This window comes from Ceratotherium simum, chromosome 22 (assembly GCF_057802395.1).
Source record: "Ceratotherium simum simum isolate JZ-2026a chromosome 22, ASM5780239v1, whole genome shotgun sequence".
NCBI classification, from domain to species: domain Eukaryota; kingdom Metazoa; phylum Chordata; class Mammalia; order Perissodactyla; family Rhinocerotidae; genus Ceratotherium; species Ceratotherium simum.
The window spans coordinates 14,364,958-14,385,115 of record NC_141921.1 but is presented as its reverse complement, the minus strand read 5'-3'; the positions used below and the strand labels follow the sequence as shown (position 1 = coordinate 14,385,115).

At 52.8% G+C, this 20,158-nt stretch overlaps 1 protein-coding gene and 1 long non-coding RNA gene across 3 annotated transcripts in view; one reads left to right on the top strand and one right to left on the bottom strand.

Moving 5' to 3' along the window:
- RNF220 (ring finger protein 220) overlaps window positions 1-20,158 on the top strand; it is a 220,585-nt gene that overhangs the window by 179,523 nt on the left and 20,904 nt on the right. For both annotated transcript variants that reach the window (XM_014796427.2, XM_014796425.2), the window contains exons 3-5: window positions 5,264-5,396; window positions 13,332-13,377; window positions 16,821-16,922. In XM_014796427.2, coding sequence (XP_014651913.1) covers window positions 5,264-5,396; window positions 13,332-13,377; window positions 16,821-16,922 — 281 coding nt within the window. The remainder of the gene's footprint in view (window positions 1-5,263; window positions 5,397-13,331; window positions 13,378-16,820; window positions 16,923-20,158) is intronic.
- Window positions 4,754-8,296, bottom strand: LOC147914068 (uncharacterized). The gene is made up of 4 exons (XR_015555763.1): window positions 8,184-8,296; window positions 7,725-7,778; window positions 5,544-7,188; window positions 4,754-5,092 (listed from the first exon to the last, which is right to left on the bottom strand). It is a non-coding gene; the product is annotated as an uncharacterized LOC147914068 (long non-coding RNA).

The window sequence follows — 20,158 nt, the reverse complement described above, 5'->3', positions numbered from 1 at the left end:
CCTGGTGGCATAGCGGTTAAGTGCAAGCGCTCCTCTGCTGGCGGCCCGGGCCCGGATCCTGGGCGTGCACCGACACACCGCTTGTCAAGCCATGCTGTGGCAGCGTCCCATATAAAGTGGAGGAAGATGGGCACGGATGTTAGCCCAGGGCCAGTCTTCCTCAGCATAAAGAGGAGGATTGGCATGGATGTTAGCTCAGGGCTGATCTTCCTCACAAAAAAAAAAAAAGAATTACTCTCACCCTTATTTTAACCCTCCTCGTTCTTAAATCAGACACCAGGCAGTCAACCCCTGCCTTTTGTGGTCTGTAGAGAAGAGATCATGGAGATGGGATTTGAACAAACAGAGAGGCAAGGATGGAACCCACAGGCAACAGAACTGGGACAAAACCAAACAGGCCAAGCCAGAGAGGCAATCACACGGTGAGGAGTTGCAGAGCCAGATGGGGTTGGTAATCTGGGAAGGGAGGGCTTTCCCTTTGAATGAGACCCTCAGTCTCCATATGTTCAGTTCTGCACCAGGCTTCGCTATGGAAGAGGAGCAGCTGTGCCGGCCCTTGAGTTGCCTGCTTCCGCTGGTCAGCAGTTCCCAACAGAGGGGGGCAGCAGAGGGCTGATCTGGGACCCCAGGGTACCCGAGGCCTTGTTCTAAGGCTTGAGGGCAGCTGGACTGGCTGGAGCCTGGCTCAGACAAGGAAAAGTCTACCTGGCTTGACCTCCCCTCTCTCCTCAGCATGACTATCGCCCCTCACAGCCCACAGTCAGTCACTTCCTGTAGGAGCCTCCTGTTTTCTGGGGAGGAAGGTACTGTAGCAGCTCAGAAAGGGAAAGGGACCCTCCAGAGGTCACACAGCTAGGGAGCTTCCAGGCAGCACCTGACTCTGAGCCCTGACTCTGCCCTGTTCACCTCTTTGAGCTTGAGGTGCCCTACGTAAGGCTGAGGATAGGGTCAGGGCCCCTCCGCTCCCTGCTCTCCTCCTGCTTCAGGGGACACCTGCGGCAGGCGGAGAAGTGGAGGCGGCAGGCCGAGGTGGCGGGAGGGAGGTGTGGTAATGAATGTGGACGGGAGGCGGAATGAGCGATCCATCTTTGCATGGGAGGGGAGGGGGCCGCGGGCATTCTCCCCACACACTCACACACTCAATCAGGCGCTGTCAGACCTCCGGCCGCCTGGCATTTTGGTGAAGAATCTCTCAGCTAAAAATTGTTGTCAGTCCCATTTCCTCGTTATCAGTGCAAGGGCTGAGGCAGCGCCCGGGGATTAGCGGGAGCGGCGAGCGCCCGCAGCCGCCATCTACTGCCGACAACACTGGGCCTCCTGCCTCACCTCCCCCATTCATCATCTTTAGCACTGACAGCCCGTCCCAGTCCCTGTCCGCATCCCCTCATGCTTCCCACGTCTCCCCACTATGCTGCTCAGCCTGGCTCCTGACCTCCCTGGGGAGCTAGGCCTCCCAAAGAGAGACAGGATTCCACCTAGGCCCACATGACCTAGACCCACCTGTGGCAAAGGGCTTGGCCAGCTACGGGGTGGTGGGGTCAGGGCAGGAGTGAGGAATGCTCAAGGAGAAGATGCTTTCCCACAGCCTGCCCCTGCTGGGCCATCTGCCTACCTGTGACACTGGCAGCGCTGTTGGAGAAGGGATTCCTGCATCGGATGGGCAGCTGGGCTAAGGATTTCCGGATGCCTCTCCAGGCTGAGATGGGCTCCCAGATTCTGGGAACTGTGGAAGAAAAGAGCCAGAGGATGCCCCCTCCCAGGCCTAGGAAGAGTAGGGGGTTGAGGACTTCATTCCCGCCCCCGCAAGACCACAGCCCCCTCCTCTTGGCCATCCCCAGCAGTTTTATGGCCCATTTTATGGCCACTGTAATGGCCCAGGTCAAAAGCTTCAGGGAGCTGTATTCTGGGAATTATGCAAACGAGGAGCAGGCCCAGGGCCAGAGTATGGATTTTGTCATTAAACCTGGGCAGGCCATGTCGTTAGTGCAGTAAAACCCACGTCATGACCACAGGTCTCAATATAAAATTATAGGGAACACGGCGGGGGAGGGGAAGCAGGGGGCCCATGGCCATGCTGACACCTGCCACTCTGACCCCTGAGAAGATGGGGGTGGATGGAGGGCATAGGCTGCGGGGTCCCTCTGCTGATCCCTGTCAATGCTATTCCTGAAGCTGGGAGCCAGGAAGAGGGCCCATTGTCCCGATAGGGAAACTGAGGCCAGGCTCAGAAGAGTGGAAGATCCCTGTGGCAGCAAAACAGGCGAACTGAGAAGAGCTCTATGGGAATGCTGATGCCTGGTCCCAGGCTTGGCGGGAGGAATCTGGGCTCTAGGAAGCCTTGAGAGCCAGATTTGTGTCCCAGGCTGAAAGAGGCTGAAACCCTGATATTTCCACCTTGGCTCAGACCCCATGCCCTGGATCCTCCTCTTCCTTCAGACTCCTCTCTTACCCTTTCCCCCCTTATGCCCCAGGCCCTGCTGCAATGAACTGTTTCAACAGCCTTGTCGACTCTCCCTTACTGTCCTTCAAGCCTCCCATGAAGCATTGCCTCCCCCTTGATCCTCCCAACCCCACTGGTGCACCTGTTCATGCCTCCCTCAGCCCTGCCCGGGGCTGCATCGACTGGAGTCACTGCCTTTCCTCTTCGGCTTTCCCACTAGTTTGTGATCTCCTTGAGGCCAAGAATGTGTTTTATTTATCTCTGAACCCCAGTTTCTCCTAGAATAATACCTGATGGAGAATAATTGTTTAATAAATGTTTGCTGAATGAATAAATAAATCAAGCAATGAGATCAAGAGCCAAGTACCGGGGTCCCTCTCCAGTTCCAAGCCTCAGTTCCCCCATCTGTAAAATAGTGGCCTGGGGAAATTCTAGGGTCTCACTCATCTCTGAGATTCTCTGGCTGAGTGAAGTTAGAGGCAGAGCTGAGCCTAGAATCCTCACCTCCCAATTCCCAGACCCGGACCCCATCTACTGCTTTTACTCAGAGCTGCCTTCCAGCTGTCCCCTGAGCATCTGAGGCACAGCCTCCAAGGCATGTGATCAGTAGAGCCCCTTCCCCTCCTCAGAGACCTAGCCACACCTACCCCACCTGGCACACACACAGCCTCCACAGCTGACATCCCAGCTCTGTAAAGGTCATCTGGCTTCTAGGACAATCTGCTCTTCGTTCCTGCCTCTCCTCCTCCTCTCCCTCTGCTCCTCTCTCTTGCTTCATCATTGACCATCTAGTCTATGTCATGTCTGTTTTCAATTGTCTATAGACATAAAGATGGACAAGAAATGGCCCCTGCCCACAAGTATTCACAACTCATTCATTCATTCATTTGCTCCCATTCTCTGCCTGGAACACTTCTAAGGTATAAGTTAAATTTCATTTCTTTGGTTAAGCCTTGTCTTTTTTCCACTCCTCAAAACACACACCCAGAATGAATTATTCCCTCCTTTGAGAAATCAGATGACTCAGTCTGGGCATCCAGGAGTGCTGTGATCCTCCTCAGTCTTGTGTTAAAAGGAGGTGGGTTTTTGTGCTCAGCCTGAACTGGGAGCTCCCTCAGGCATAGAGTTGCTCGACTTAGCAAATAAAAATACATGACATCCAGGTAAATTTGAATTTTAGAAAAACAATGAATAACTTTTAGTATAAGTACGTCCCGTGCGATATTTGAGACTCACTTATACTAAAAAATTATTCATTATTTATCTGAAATTTGGATTTAACTGGGAATCTTGTATTTAATCTGCCAACCCTACTCAAGCAACCGTCTTGGTCATCAATGGCCTTTCTCCCTCTGAAAGCTGATTTTGACCCTCTCCGAGCACCAGTGGGAAGAAGAAGCAGGGAGAAAGATCTGCACTTAAGCTGAAGAAGTCCTTTCTACAGTCAGAGTTTACATGGGTAGGGAGGGATGCTTCTAGATGAAAAGGTCTCCCCAACCCTCTGCCTGTAAGCAGAAGCCAGGGGAGCATTGGTGGGGACAGTGGCAAGGGAGCAGGTTTAGGCATCACAGGCAGCCTTCAGCCTCCTTCCTAGCATGGGGTGCTCTGGTTACCATCAGTGACAGAGCTGGGAATGGAGTTCAGACTCCCAGCTGGCCGCCACTCCAGCAGAGCCAGCACTATACACACAGGTGCTTGTGTACTGGGGGCACACAATTTGAAGGGCATTTTGGAGGGGGAACACCCAGAATCTGTCAGATTTACAAGAGGCCAATGAGGTTATCCAAGTGAGAGGTGATGAGACCTGAACAGGGAGAAGATCGATTCCAGGAATGGACAGGACCTGGTGGTTAAATGACTGTGGGAGGGGTGGGAAGGCAAGGGAAGGGCCCAGGGTGCGGTGAGGGTACTGGCGTGGGTGCTGGGTGCACACAGGTGTCATTAGCTGTGGCGGGCACTGCTGAAGACACAGCAGGTTGGGAAGGGTGAAGAAGCTGAAGGACCTGAGCTTGGATTGCTGAGTTTCAGATTCTCACGGGACATCCAGCCACTGATGTCCACTAGATGCTTGGATATGGGGGTCTGGAGAAGGCGGGGGGAATCCGGGGTAGATACGGAGTCTGGAGTCGACAGGGCACAGGCAGGAGTTAGGGCCATCAGAAGGAACAAGATTGTCCAGCATGCAGAATGAGGAGTGAAGAGGCTGTGGAAAGAACCCTGGGGAAAAGTGAGGAACTAGGAGCCAGCACTGCCCTGGAAGTCACCTGGGTCCTTTCAGTCTTTCCGACTTGACCATGAGGGCCTTAAGGGCAGGACCTAACTCTGATTATGTTCTGTGTCCTGCTGCTCTGCTCTGGGCCTGGCTCAGAGTAGACAGCAGATGTTTGTTGAATGACTGCGGGAATGAGTCCCCTTTCTCCCTCTTTTCTTCCTTCTCCAGATTTGGGGAGTGTGAAAGCAGTAAGGAAAGGAGAGACAGAGGGGGCACTGGATATTCTGGGTGAGGTGTGATTAAACCAAGACCTTCTTCACTAACCTGTATGAAATGAAGTAATCAAGGTTTGATTCCACAGAGCATTGACTGTGTCCCGATAGATTTCCGAGAGGAGCAGCTGGCTGAGGAGGTGCTGTTCACGGCCACAGCCTCTGGAGCTACAAAGAGGAGTGATGCTTATGGGCTCTGAGACCCTCAGGCATAGCCCCCCTCTAGGCCAGGAAGCCCTAGGAGGCAGCAGCAGGCTTGGGTTGGAGGATTGGAACACTGGGTTTCGCTCCACAGACTAGCCCAGCTTATATGTCTGTCTCTTCTTCTTCCCTCACTAGGTAAGAAAAAGGCAGCAGCATTGTTTGACAGCCAGGCCCCTATTTGCCCCATCTGCCAGGTCCTGCTGAGGCCCAGCGAGTTGCAAGAACATATGGAGCAAGAACTGGAACAGCTGGCCCAACTGCCCGCCAGGTAAGCCACCGACCAGGGGGAGTCTGCTTGCCAGAGGATTCTACTCGGGGTTCCAGCCACCATGTCCCAGGAACAGCTGCCTGGCCCACACCCCAGCCTCTACGTAGAAGACAAGGCTCTGCTGCCATTCTCCTCCACCCTGCTTACAATTCTCAGGTCCTCCAGCTGAATGGTGCTGCCTTTCTCTTCGTGCTCTATTTTTGGAGATGGGAGGAGAGTAATCCCTCTTCAGGCCTCAACCTCAAAAGGGCACAAAAGGAGCTGGAAAGGGCATGACAAGCCACTGCCACAGGCCCTGCACTGCTATTCTGAGCCTCAGGGCAGAGTAACAGAAGCAGGGCCTGGGCCTGGCCGCCCTGTCAGAAGTGCAGCCTGGTGCTGCCATCCAGGGGAGGAAGCACAGTCTTCTCTATGAATCTCAGGGTCTGAAAGGTGACGATCTTGAGAATGTGCTCAGGCATGTCCCCAGCTGCTCCACCCCACCTGCCTTGTCCTTGCCTGAAGGACTGGGTAGAGCCTCCTGGACAGCCTTGTGGAGGAGCCAGATTATCAAAGGGAGCAGAGGAGGGGTATAACAAATGACCCCAAATCTTAGCAGTTTAAAGCCCTCATTTCATTATGCTCATGGTATCTGTGGGGTCAGGCATTCCGATGGAGCACAGAGAGCATGGCTTGTGTCTGCTCCAGGATGTCTGGGGCTCCGGCTGGGAAGACTCGATGGCTAGGAGCTGGGATCACCTGGAGGCTCCTTCACTCACATGTCTGGTGGCTGATGCTGGCTGTCAGCTGGGGCCTCAGCTGGCGCTGTGACCAAAGCACCTACACTTGGCTTCTCCATGTGGCCTGGGCTTTCTCGTAGCATAGCAGCCTCGGGATAGTTGGACTTCTCACATGGCAGCTTAGGGCTCTAAAGCAAACGTTTCTGACAACAAGATGGAAGCTGGATCACCTTTTACAATCTAGCCTCAGAAATCACTTGATGTCACTTCTGCTATACTCTATTGGTAGAGGCAGTGTTAGCCCAGCCAGATTCAAGGGCAGAGGACATACACCCCACCTTTTGACAGGAGAAGTGGCATATTCTTCATATTATAGAAGAGCGTGTGGGATGGGAGATATGATTGTAGCCATCGCTGGAAAATACAATCTGCCACAGGGGAACAGCCTACCCTACTACTCCCAATCCCACCTCAGCCTTCACTGACCCTCCTTCCTCCTACCCTCTCCTCTAACCCCCCGTGCAGGGAGGAGGGGATCCGGAGGGGAATGAGAAACGGCCCCACCCTCAGAAGCTGGTAATCTGAGAGTAAGGAGAGCAGGCAATAGAAACCCTGAGGGATAGAGACTGCTCTATGGGAAGAACTGGAGCTGTGGGAGCGTTGAGGAGGCACCTAACCCAGCAAAGAGCAGAGAAGGCCTCCTGAGGGAGGTGAGGCTGGAGCTGAACCCTGAAGGAAGAAGTATTAGTTATCTTCTGCTGTGTTACAAATTACCCCAAAACCTAGTGGCTTAAAACAACAAACATTTATTATCTCAGTCTCTGTGGGTCATCAGTTAGTTGGGTAGTTGGGTGGTTGTGGGTAGTTGTGGCTTCTGGCTCGGAGTCTGTAACGAGGCTGCAGTCATCTGAAGGTTTGACTGGGACTGCAGGACCCCTTCCCAAGATGGCGCCCTCACATGGCTGCTGGCAGGAGCCTCAGTCCTCAACACACAGCTGTCTCCATAGGGCCACTGGAGTTTCCCTGTGACATGGCAGCTGACTTCCCGCAGAGCAAGTGATCCAAGAGAGAGGCTAAGGAGGAAGCCACAATGTCTTTTATGATCTAGTCTCGGAAATCATATCCTATTGCTTCTCATATATTCTATTCTATTCATTAGAAGCAAGTCACCAAGTCCAGACCCCAATCAAGTGAGGAAAATAAAACTCTATAAGTGAAGAGCATCAAAGAATTTGTAGGAATACTTAAAATTACCACAGAAGACTACACTAATGATAATAACAATAATCCTGAACATTCACTGCGTGCCAAGTACTTTACATTGCATTAATTTATTTAATCTTCACAACAACCTTCTGGGGTAGGTAATAACTATTAACTCTATTTTACAAATGAGGAAACTGAGGTATAGAGGAGTTAAGTGACTTCTCTAAGGTTGTACAGCCTGTAAAGTGGTAAAGATAAGATTCAGACCCAAGCAATCTGACCCTAATGCCCATGCTCTTAACCACTGTCCCCCCCCACCCCCCAACACACACAGACACACCTGGGACTAGCCTAGGAGAGGCAGAGACTGAAAGAAACAACCTTCTGCAGTTGAGTTCCATACCTTGGCTGTCCAGAAGGGCTTCTGGGTAATTTGCTTCAATGGAGGACTTCCCCTCTATAGGAACAGAGAACAGACGCAGAAATGTGGAGGGACCTGCAGTGCTTTGGAAAAGCAGTGCACCTCAAGGGTCTGGAAAATGGGGGCTCTCTTTCTGCCTCCTCAGTGGGGGCCACACTGCAGCCTAGTCCCCGGGGCCCCACCGCTGCACTGTCCAGGGCATCCACTTCCGCCCACAGAAGTGTTCCACCCCCACCCATGACCCTGCACTCATCCCTCCTCCCCTACCTCCTCCCGGAGCATCCCCAACTTCCACTCCCTTACCCCCATGTCTATTTCCCCACCCAGAGCCCCGGCATCTGCGCCGCCCCTCACGGCTATGTCTTGCGTCCCCCACTTCTGTGCCCCTCACGTCCAGGCCCAGCCCAGCACCCCCTAACCCCTGGCACGCCCCCCTCCAACCGGTGTCTGACAGCCGGACAGCGGGATCTGCACAGCAAGTGAAATTCCCGTCGGATCGATAAAGCCGAAGCGCTGGCGGCGACGGGTCGATGGTTTTATCTGTCTCGGCCCCGCCGCGCCCGGCTCGCTGACAGTCCGGCCGGCCGGCAAAGGCGTTCAAGGGCAGCCGCGCCCGCCGCCCCTCCCCTCCCCTCCCCTCCCTGCGGACGCTGCGCCCACCGCCCACCGGACTGCAGGCTGGACCGGCCGCGCTGCCGCCCTCGTGATTTATCTGGATTTTTAATTGGAAAAAATTTGCGAATTAATTGATTTCAGGAACTTGCCAATTAACATTGTAATTGGGTGCGTGATAAATTCCCAAGGAGTGTGTCAGCTCCCTCCGGGCCAAGCGCCGCCTGGGTAGTGCAGGGAGGGCCCCAGCCTTGGCTGCCCTTGTCCCGCCCCTGCCCGGCTCTCTGGAAGGCAGGAGTAGAGCGAGGAGGTTGGGAAAAGATGTGGCAAGCGGGCTCCTGAAACCCCTCCCTCCTCCTGTCCCTGCCCTCAGCTCCCGGAGCTGAGAGCCATTTCACAGATGGGAAAACTGAGTCCTGCAAGAGGGCAGAGCTTGTGTGTGCATCACTCAGAGTGTTCTGGGCAGAGCCCAAATGAGGACATCTCCCATTCATGGCACGTGGCAGAGGCTTCCTCCCCCTCTCTCCAATAGTCCTCTTTCCCTTCCGCTCCATGCTCCCTTCTCTGGCTCCTCTCCCTTCTTCCTTCTCTTCTCTCCAGCTGTCCCCTTCCCTCTCTTACCCTGCCTTCGCCTCCCTTGTCCTCCCTCCTCTCCTCAGCCTAGTCAGCTCCTGAGTCTGTGGATGCTGCTGCCAGGGGTGCTTCTCCGGTCTTTCCCTCCCGCATGGGAAGAGTCAGCAAGAGCTCCCGGAGGGGCTGGTGTTGTGCTTCTGCTTGCCTCTGCCCACCAACACAGAGCAGGCCCACCAGAGCAGGCTGCTATTTCAGACACACCCAAGTGCTCACACAGAGAAGCAGGGATCTCCCAGCTCTCAAACTAGGGCTGGCTGGTTTTCGCAGAGACAGGCGCAAACATACATACACGACATCCAGACACACACACATCCACTTTCCAACACACACAGATGTGTGCACACACACACACACACACTCTGAAAGAACCCCTTCCCACAGATGCTCATTCCCCCAGGCACACGGGCACACAGACACCTACAGGAAGAAGAGTCAAAACTCCCGCTGGCAAAGCACTTATACTTCTCAAAGCACTTTTACATTCAAGATCAGAGGCTATGCCCACACACCTCCCTCACCCCATTCTCTATCTTTCCCCTTCTCAGAGTCCTGCACAGGGGCTCCAAATAGACCCCAGCACTGAGCTAGTTAGAACCAGGAGAGCAAAGTTAGATTGAGGACAGATAGTGGAGGACCTTCGATGCTGGAGGGTTGTTCTGGATGTAGAGGGGGAATTAGAACATTGACCAGAGAGCTTAGCTGTAGGAGAATTGCTCTGCAGACCAGGAGAAGCAGGGAGACAAGTGAAGAGGTTGGGCAAAGTCCGGGGGACAGGTGATGAAGCTGACCTAGGACAGTGGCAGTGGCGGTGGGAACAGAGAAGAGGGAATGATGAGAGACTGGTAGAGGAAAAGCAAGAGAACTTAGCTGATGACTTGTGGGGTACTTACTAGAAAGAGCTTTCTGACTTGGGTGGTGATGGCAGAGAAGCAAGTATCTGAGGGAAGGAGGAGACAACAGACAGGGCTCTGGGCATGCTAAGCTAAGCTGTTTCTGGGATGGTGATAGGGTAGAGACTGGAAGTGTGCAGACAGACAGGCAGGAACATAGATGGGGCTGAAGATTGAAGGACAGGTGGGGGGTCACCCCCAGACTTCTCTGTGGCCCTCAGACAGGAGTTTCCACCCAGAGAGAGGAAAGAGCCTTAGGTGTGGAGGGACTGCACAGAGCTGAAAGTGGGGCACGGCTTGGCAGGGCCTGAACTCAGAGACTTTTTCTGGGAGGCTTCCGGAGGTACTTCAAGGTCTGGCCTCTAGGCTGGGAAGCCAGCCGTCTAGTCAGTGCTTTAAAAGGACTAGAAGGAGCCAGAGGGAGGCTGGGTGACTCTAGAGGAGAGGCGGGGTGTGGAGATGGCAGCGCCCCCACCCCCACTTAAGCCTTATTTAAGGCCGGCCTCGGTGTTTGGTTGGCTAATGAACTAGATAAACAATTCCCCAAATAGATTAAAACGAAGTGTAACTTACAAAGGCGGCTGGTGATGATGGTTTATTCCCGGGCAGCGCACCATTTCTTTATTTCCAAAGATAATTCAGTGTAAATCACCTTAATTAAAAGTGTCAGCCCAGCCCATGAATATTGTACTTAGGAACGCGTTTCCTGGGTCCCAGTTATAATTTAAAACCCATGGATCACTAGGCAGCGAGTGACTGAGAAGGGAGGAAATCGTTGGGGGCAGGCTGTGGAAACAGGGAGGGCCGGAAGGCAGAGCGGATGAGCTGGGTGGGAGCCCGGCTGCCTGCAGCTCTGGGGCTCAGAGCTCTCCTCTCCAAGGCGGGCCCTTCCCCAGACTCCTGTCTCTAGGGGACCAAGGACACTTGGAGGTGATCAGGTTATTGGAGGAAAGGAAGGGTGGGGGGCGCTTGCTCAGAGAGAGGGAAGGAGTCTGGGGTAGTACCAGCCCAGCTCCGGGGAAAGGGAAGAGGATTGCCAGGAAGAGACTCAGAGGATTGGCAAAAAGAGAGGCTGGACATTCTGACCCTAAATGTCCCTGTTTCTGTTCACAAGCAGAGTAAACTAAAGCCCAGAGTCAGCAGGACCCTCCCCAAAAAAAGAACTCGGAGCTCTGCCCTCCATCCTGACCCCTGAGTATCTCGAGGGAGGCAGCAATGGAGAAGCAGTACTTCCGACTTGGTCAGAGGTGAACTCAAATCCCAAACCCTGCACGGACTGTGTGAGCAGAGGTGTCGCTTAACCTCTGCTCGTCAACTTAGTAAAGATTTTTGTGAAGATTAAAGAGATAACACATGTAAAGTACAAGCCCATGCCTGACACGTGGTGGGTGCGCAAGAATTGTTCATTCCTTCCCTTTCTGTTCCAACCTGATCCCGCTCAGATAACACTCAGACCTCAGTCTGTAACAGCATTATACAGCAGATGCCTTGTTTCTGTATCTGTCCATCCAGCATGGTGCCTGGCCCAGTGGTGACGTCAGTACTTGTGACTGAGTGAAGGAATGATAAAAGTAATGAACTCACAAACGAGTTGCTCCTCAAGAGCAGCTCAGTTTCCTCTCTGTATCCCCAATGCCTAGATCAGGGTCTGGCATGGAGCAGGAATCCAGGGACCATTTATGAACAAAATGTAATTGAAAGGAAACTGGTCTGGCTGTCCTTCCCAGTCTGTGATGCCCCCACTGTGTGATCGGACGGGCAGACAGCTCTGCTTTTACACTCAGACCTTAGCCTCACCCTGCTGCTGAGCCTGGTGGCCCCAGCACTGTGATGTCCATGTCTGCATGCGTGGGTGTGTGTCCACATGTGTCTGCATGTGTGTGTGAGTGCATGGGTGTGTACTGGTGCACATGGGTGTCTGTATCTATGCATGTGTTTATGTGGATGTTGGTACATGACTTCATCCAGGTCTGGGTGACTGTTATGAATGTGTCTTTATGGACATGTCTCTGGGAATAGGACTCTGTGCTTGTGTATCTGCTTGCCTGTCTGAGTGTCCAGGTGTGACCACATGTATCTATGTGATTGTTGACAGAATTATAGAGAGACATTGGATATGTGTGTATCTGCCTTTATACCAACGTTTCTCAACCTTGGCACTATTGACATTTGGGGCTGGATAATTCTTTGTGGTGAGGGGCTGTCCAGTACACTGTAGGATGGTTAATATCCTCTATCCACTAGATGCCAGTAACAAACTCTCTGCCCCCAGTTGTGACAATCAAAAATGTCTCCAGACATTGCCAAATGTCCCCTGGAGGGCAAAATGGCCCCAGGTGAGAATCACTGCTTTATCCGAATCTGCCTATGCCTCTGCTCACATATTGGGTGTGTCTGTGTCTGACCCTGTGGGTGTTCCCTGTGTATATGCCTCTTGAGTGGCTGTGTGTGCCGTGTATTCTGCCTTGGGTGTGTGTCTGTGTGTCTTTTGTGCTTTATGGATATCTGTGTGGGTGTGCTCTACCTGTATAGCTTGTTTGTGTGTCTGTGCGGGAACCCTAGGTGAATGGGCTGTGTCTGCTTCCTGCATGTATCAGCCAGCGCCTCCGCATGCATGTATTTGTGTGTGTGTGTGTAAGTGCATGTGCGTGAATGTGTGAGCACAGATGTGGTGAGCGTAGTGGGGGCAGCAGGGAGGGAGGGACAGGAACAGGGATATTAATGTTTCTGAAGTGGATCTGATTTGATACGTCTTGTTCCATTGTCAGCATCTGTTTAGCGAGGATTTGTAATACTTTGTGGCTCTGGATCACTCATGCTTAGCACAAGATGTGGCCTTGCATACCAATTTTGTTATTAAACACAGTCCTCACCTCCCCCACAGCCCATCCATCACCTCCCACCCCTGCCCCCGCCTGCTCCGAGCCGCCCACCATATTTCAGGGCCCAGCTCCCGCCCGCCTGCCGCGCCCGATGCCGGAGGGCCTGGGGCTGACAAATTGAATCAGGGGGAGATCATTCCTAACTGCCTAACGCAGTTTGCAGCATGTTGGAGGGAGAATTGACAAGAGCCGTGTCAGCTCCATCACCCCAATCCCATAGGAGCTAAGAGCAGGCTGGTGACGGGGGTGGAGGGAAGGGGGCATCCAGGACAGGCAGATTCCTCAGGGCTGATACCAAGAGTCAGGTAAAGCTCCTTTCCTCGGATCCACAGGGGAGCCTACCATGCCTGGTGTCTGTACCCCCCTCCCAGGGCCAGTTCTGGCCCTCGGCCCCTGGTGGAGGCTGAGGTAGGCAGGGCCAGCTGGGGTTGACTGAACCAGGTGGAGCTTGGCTGAGCTGGGCTGGGCTAGGCTGGCTATGCCTTCTCTCTTTGAGGTCGTCTTGCTAGTCCACTCTTGCATGCCCTGGGCAGTAAGTGGAATGGTCACCCTGTTCTCTTCTTTCTTGGCAGCAAGAATTCCCTTCTGAAGGATGCCATGGCTCCAGGCACCCCCAAGGTAGGTGGACAATTGTGTGTTTTCCTCCTACCCATCCGAACCTTGGCCCACCCAGAACTGGTTCCTCTTGAGAAAAAGGAGCTCTTCCTGGATCCCTAACTGTCTCCAGGGTTTGATAGTCAGCCTGAGACCTAGGCTGCCCTGTGTGCTTGAGTGTGTGTATGTGTATGTGTGTGTGTGTGCGTATGCGTGTAGCCTGGGTATGAGCCAGAGTGTGCTCATCTGACTTCCTTCTCTTCTAGTCAGGACAGGGCAAGAATGACCTGGGGGTGTGGGAGACCCCGACACTAAGGTTGGGGAGACTCAAAGGAGGAAGGTGACCTGTAGCAGGTAAAGAAAATTATATAGAAGTGCAGGTCAAGACAGATAGTGCAGGGCCTTAGAAGCCAGACCATGGGGGGGGGGGTGTGTGTGGGGGTGTGTGTACTTTGTCCTGAGGGCAGTAGGGAGCCAGGGAGGATGCTGGGCTCATTTAGGGAGACAGTCTGCCCCTTCTGAACAGACACCATGGGAGAGAGGCTTGAAAGCATCAGATGGAGAAAGGAGAAGTGAAGGGCAAGTAGCTGGCTCAAAAGAGGTGCCAGAGAGGCCTCAGCACAATGATATAATTTGTACCAAGATCTCCCATAGGTGGCCACAGAGGCATGTGGTACTGCTTCCCCAAAGGTGATGATTTTGAGGGAGTGGGGAAGTGGAGAGGAGAACTAAACCCTCACTCACTGAGTGTCCCCTTCCCCACCCCTCAGTAAGGAGGCATCCTTTCTTATAAGTTCTCACAATGACTCATAAGGGCAGGAATCCCTATCCCTTTCTATAGGAGTGAGGAGTGAGTGTTGAAGCTTTGGGAATGGATGAAATCCATCAGGGGGAGTGTATGGAGAGATCAGAGCAAAAGCCAAGAAGAAAATCTGGGGACTCCTGCACTGGGGTCAAGATAAGGTACCAGAGCTAGGAAAGGGGCAGAGGAGGAACAGTCACAAGTCAGGAGGGGTGCAGGAGAGCATGGTGTCCCAGACTTCTAAGGGAAAAAAGTTCCAGAATATATGGGGTGATCAGCAAATGGAGAAAGGCTGGAGAAGGAGGCCATTGTATTTATAAGTCTTAAAGGCACTGGTGACCTCTGAGAGGGCAGTTTTGGGAAAAGGAGCCAGAGTGACAATATTACCTCCAGGGATTGGCCCCACTCCCCTGCAGGCCTTTAAAAAGGGTGAGAGTGGACTTTGCCTTTCCTTCAGAAAATCCCTCAACACAGCAAGCTCGACAGAGGAAGGCCAGAGAACCTAGCCCAGCCTTCGACTGGTGCAGGCCCTGGCCAAAGAAGCAAAGCCCTCCCAGCCCTAGAGAGAAAAGGCGGGGGTGCCAGGCAGCTGTGGACCATAGTGGGGGCCACGCCCGCTGAGCTTGGCCAGCCCGCAGCATTCAACGGTGGTGGTGAGGAAGGCAGGTTGTGGACAAGCCACCAAGAGGGCCACCACAACCACGGACACCTGACACCTGAGCATGACCGGCAGGGCTGGGGACTGGACCCCAGCGAGGCCTGTGTTCTAAGGACAAACACAGACACAATCCATTTCCATACCTAGATCCCCATATACGCAGGTGCACACACCCAGGTCAGGATACGCACACAGGAAGTCTTAAACGTGTACAGATTCTTGCAACCACAGACACAGGCATGTTGATCATCAGACTCAGAGGCCAGCGCCACTGCTCACCAACTTCCAGACACGTGCCCACAGCCCCAGGCTGACCATTCCAGGGTCTATCCTCTGCCTTGACCGAGGCTTTAGGGAAGCAGGTCATGGGTGGAAGAGGCACGAGGTAGAAGGTTCAAGCAAGAGACTGAGAGGACAGGGAGAAGGAGGGGGGGAGGAGGCGGAGAGGGCGAGGGGGCCTTAGACAAGATTGATGGCGTCGTTGCCATTAAGAAAAAAATTAGCCGTTGGCGGCTATCATATTAAAGGGTGAAGAAGCCGTGAATTATTTTCTTAAAGATCTTATCGCTTACAATGATAATTTTACCTTCCAAAAGGCCACTTTTAATGAGGCGAAGAGCCAGGCAAAAAGTCATGATTTAATGCCGGGATTTTTTTTCAAAACACATTTTACTGCTTTTTGGTCCATGTTTAAAAAGCGCCAGTGACCTTTTTTTATTCCGCTTGCCCCAGGTGTAATGCTGAGGCCTCTCAGGGCTTCTAACCTAGAGAGAATGAGAGAAAGAGAGAGAAAGCGCACAAGCGTGAGCTTTTTCCTGATGGTGAGCGGGGGCCCCATGTTGTTTCCCCTCCCCAGCATCCTCCTCGGGACCAGAGACAGAGAAAGACATTGCTTGAAGCCCACCTCTTTTCTGAGCCTAGTCACCCATTAGGCCTCTTCCTGGGCCTGGGTGGGTGAGCAAGGGGCTCTAAGCTGCAGGGAAGCCCACCCCAGGTCCTTCCCCAGCCTCTTCTCTCCTCCAGCTCTTGGTGTGAGGCCAAGTCAGAGCACCCCGCCAGACCGGCGGCCGCCCCTCCCTCCCAGGGCCCTTGCCGGAGGATGTGCATGGCCCCTGCATGCGGATCACATCCTAAGGCTCAGTCGGAGATGAAGGATAAATGGCTGCTCCATCTTTCCCAAATTGCTTTCTTTGGGCTGTCACTGGCGATTTGGCATGGGTTTCTAGGCTGGGGAGGCCTCCTAGGGAATTGTATGCTTCCGGCTCAGAGCTGCGCAGGCTGGAGAAGGTGGGGGGTGGAAGTACGGATTGCTTTCAGGCCTCCAGGCCCCCAGTTTGCAGCTGAACAGGCCTTGGCGAGAGCCGGCATGAGCAGGCTGAACGTGCCATGTGGTATTTAGAATTGTGGTGCTTGCACACAATTTAAAGCAGACAGTTTATTAATCTAAACTGCAGGCGTATGTAGAAGAGGCCATACAGGATTGACATGGGGGGGATTAGTTTTGCTGGGGTTTTTGCTGGGGTCATTGCCGCAGCACAGGGATAAATGGACCCAGCGTACATCCCTAGCTGTACGCAGGAAACTCATACATGCTATTTAATTTACTGTCTCCATAGCAGGGCTGCCATCAGCCTGTATTAAGGGCAGGCAGGGCAGCAGATATGTGGCTTTACCCCCAACTCTTCTGGGGGGTCCAAGAGTCTCTGCTTGCTAAGGGAGAACAAAGCACGTATCGGCTCAGCCCACTGGGAGTGGGCTGGGAGTCCCGCCCCACTGGGGCAGAGATTAGCTGGGGTCTAAGAGGTTTGGACTCTCTCAGGGGGTCTCTACCCATCCCTAGAATCAAGTCATCCTCTCCCACAACCACACTCCCAGGGCCTGACCACGTGCCTTCAGAATCTCAAGAGGGTCCCTCTATGGCTCTGCCCTCGTCCTCTCTGCCCCAATCCCAAAAGCCCCACAGGACTGGGAACTCTAGGGGACTGACTGTCCTTTTTCTCCTTCCAGTCCCTTCTGTTGTCTACTTCCATCAAGAGGGAAGGCGAGTCGCCGACGGCATCACCCCACTCCTCCGCCACTGATGACCTGCACCATTCAGACAGATACCAGGTGAGGAGGGTGGGGGAGCGTGAGCAGGAAGCTCACTGGGATGAGAGCCCAGAGGGTGTGCCTGGTGCTAACTCCTCCCTCCTCAGGAGGTGAGAAGAGAGGCCTGAACCGTGTTTGTTTCCCTCTGTCTAACGCCCCTAACTGAACCCAGAAGGCACAGGTGTCAGGAAACAGGCCTTAAATAGATGGGTTTTAGGGAGTGATGCCCAAGTCACCTGGGCTCTGGTGGGCTCTGAGCGCCTCTGAAGCATCCCGCCCATCAGGAGGTATCCTATGGGGTTGGTCTTCATGAGGGGCCCAGAGACCTAGCCCAGAATCACCTGAAGACTTCAGACCTCAAAACTAGGATCCCTCAAACAAAAAACTATTCAATCCTGCCAAACCGTGGTATCAGACCAGAGAGAGAGAGGCAGACATTGCCTGTGAGGGCCTTGGGCACAGGAAAGGAGTAATCACACTGTCCTAAAAGATCACAGCAGAAGGTGGCCCATGGGTAACATCCTAGCTCTATATGGACCTTCTTTGTGGAGGAAGGAGAAAGAACTTCCCCCAGAAGCTTCTGTCTGAGGAGAGACAGAGCCCTGCCTTTGGGAGCCCGTCAGATGGAAGAAAACAGGGCCCTGCTCCAAGAAACATTTGTCTAAATGGCAACAGGGCTCCTCAGGGAGCCCCCATGTGAAAAGGGAAAAACAGTCCTGACTCAGTAGCCCTGATCTGATGAAGAAAAACAAGACAGCAGGGACCTATAACCTAGAGGAGAGAACCAGGGTCCCTCTGGCACACACAAAGCCTTTGTTGGAACTAGAGGTGTTCTCTTTGGGCACCCCTTCCTCTCAACTGACACAGCCTGGCATCAGGGTGCAGAGCGTGGAGAGTGGAGTGCCAAGGGTGGGCTGGGCACCAGCTTCCACTGGCACCTCTCTGCTGGATGCCTTTGTAGGGGACCCAAAGTGCCAGCCCTGGGGAGGGATCCCTGCTCTCATGAACCCTGGTTTGAGAGAGGCAGCTTAGTCCAGCCCCTGGGAGACACTGCCCTCACCCAGACAACCCTGGTTTAGGTGAAGAAATGACCCAACACTAGGGAATTCTGCTCTGATAGGGAGACAAGGCTCTGTACCAGAGAGTTCCACTCCAAAGGGATAGACAGAGCCCTGCCTTCGGAGGTCTTTCCTCTCTACTTCAGTCACAACATTCAGCCTCACTGTCTGCTGAACTAGAAAGTGTAACTGCCAGGCGTAGGCCAGGCGTGCTAGGCATAGCACCAAGGCCTTCTGTGATTTAGGTTCCACCTGGATTTCCAGCTTCCATTCCTAATACTGCCCTCCGTGAATCCTACAGGCTACCCTGTATCATGCTACCCACTCCCTGGCTGTGCCATTCCTTTCTTGCCTCTGCATTTTTACACATGTTGTTTCTTTTTTTTTTTTTTTTTTGTGAGGAAGATCAGCCCTGAGCTAACATCCATGCCAATCCTCCTCTTTTTGCTGAGGAAGACTGGCCCTGAGCTAACGTGTATTGCCAATCCTCCTCCTTTTTATCTCCTTTTTCCCCCAAAGCCCCAGTAGATAATTGTGTATCATAGTTGCACATCCTTCTAGTTGCTGTATGGGGGATGCCTCCTCAGCATGGCCGGACAAGCGGTGCGTTGGTGCGCGCCCAGGACCCAAACCCGGGCCGCCAGTAGCCCAGTGCGTGCACTTAACCGCTAAGCCACGGGGCCGGCCCCTCACATGTTGTTTCTTCTAATGGGACTATTTTACCCCACCCCATCAAATTTCTATTTATCCTTCAACATCCTGCCCAAATACCATCTCCTCCAGGAAACCTTTCTGGATTAGCTGTCTCTTCTCATGACCACTGTGTGTCCATGTTATTGTCCTTATCCTATTTTGTGATCACCTGTTTAGTTATGTTTCTGTTATCTACTGGTATATAACAAACCATCCCCAAACTTAGTGGCTTAACACAATTTATTATTTCTCATGATTCTGTCAGTTGACTGGGCCTTTCCTCACTCGTGCAGCTCATTCAGCTGGAGGACTGGCTGGGCTGGAAAGTCCAAAATGGCCTCACCACATGTCTGGGAGATGGGGGTGCCTTGATTCTCTTCCACATGGCCTCTCCTCCTCCAGTAGGTTAGATCGGCTTCCCTACTTGGCAGTCTCAGGGCAGTGTCACACCAAAAGGGCAAAGGCCAAAGCTGCAAGGCCTCTTGAGGCCTAAACTCTAGCACTCACAAGTCACTTAGCAAAGCAAGTCACAAAGCTAACCATAATCAAGGAAGGAGGAAATGCAGCTCTTGAGAGGAGGAGCTGCAAAGGATTGGGCCATATGTAATCTCTCACAATGAGCCTGACTCTTCGACTAGACTTGGAGTTCTTCCAAGGCAAGGACCCTGTCTTATCCTTCTTTACTCAAACATTTATCTAGTACTTACTCATGCTCAGCCCAGTGCCCTTGCCTTCAAGGGGTTAGATTTGCAATAGATAATTATAGCCCAGTGTTTTAAGTGCCATGACAGGAGTATAAATAAGTTTTTAGGATAGCATGTGGAAAGAGGGGAAAATCAGAGCAAGCGTCACAGAGGAGGTAATGATTGAACAGGGTTTCAGAGGACGAGTAGGAGTTCACTCTGGTGGGCAAGGAAGAAGGTATTCCAGGTCAAGGCAACAGTATGTGCAAAGGGTATAAAGGTATAATACAGAATGATGTATTCGGGCACCTGCTAGCAGCTTGGTTTTGTTAGAATGTAAAACACAAGGGGAACCGGTAGGAGGTGAAGCTGGAAAGTACCCCAGGGACTAGCTGTGTATCCCATCCTCTGATCTTTAGGCAATGCGTGACATGTGGTAGTTGCTCAACTATATTGGATTTTTTTCAAAAGTCATTGAACTAGGCCTTGAAAGCAGGGGTATTGGTTTCTGGTTTGGATTCCCATTTACTTAGCCCCTGCTGGGTTGCCTAACCCTCTTAACCATTACCTCACTTTACCCTCGTAGCAATTGTGCAGGCTAGGATTCACTGCCCCGAGTTTATAGCTAAGGAAACACGCCTAGACAGGGGAAGTGACTTTTCTAAGAACACATAAATTATGAGTCACAGAGTCAAGATTTGAACTGGAGTCTGTCTGGCCCTGAATCTTAAATTGTTTCCTAGCCCTGCACTGGGCTCAGGGGCTTCCCTCATAAGTATTCTCCTCCCCTTCCCACTGATATCTCCTGCATGGTAGACCTTGT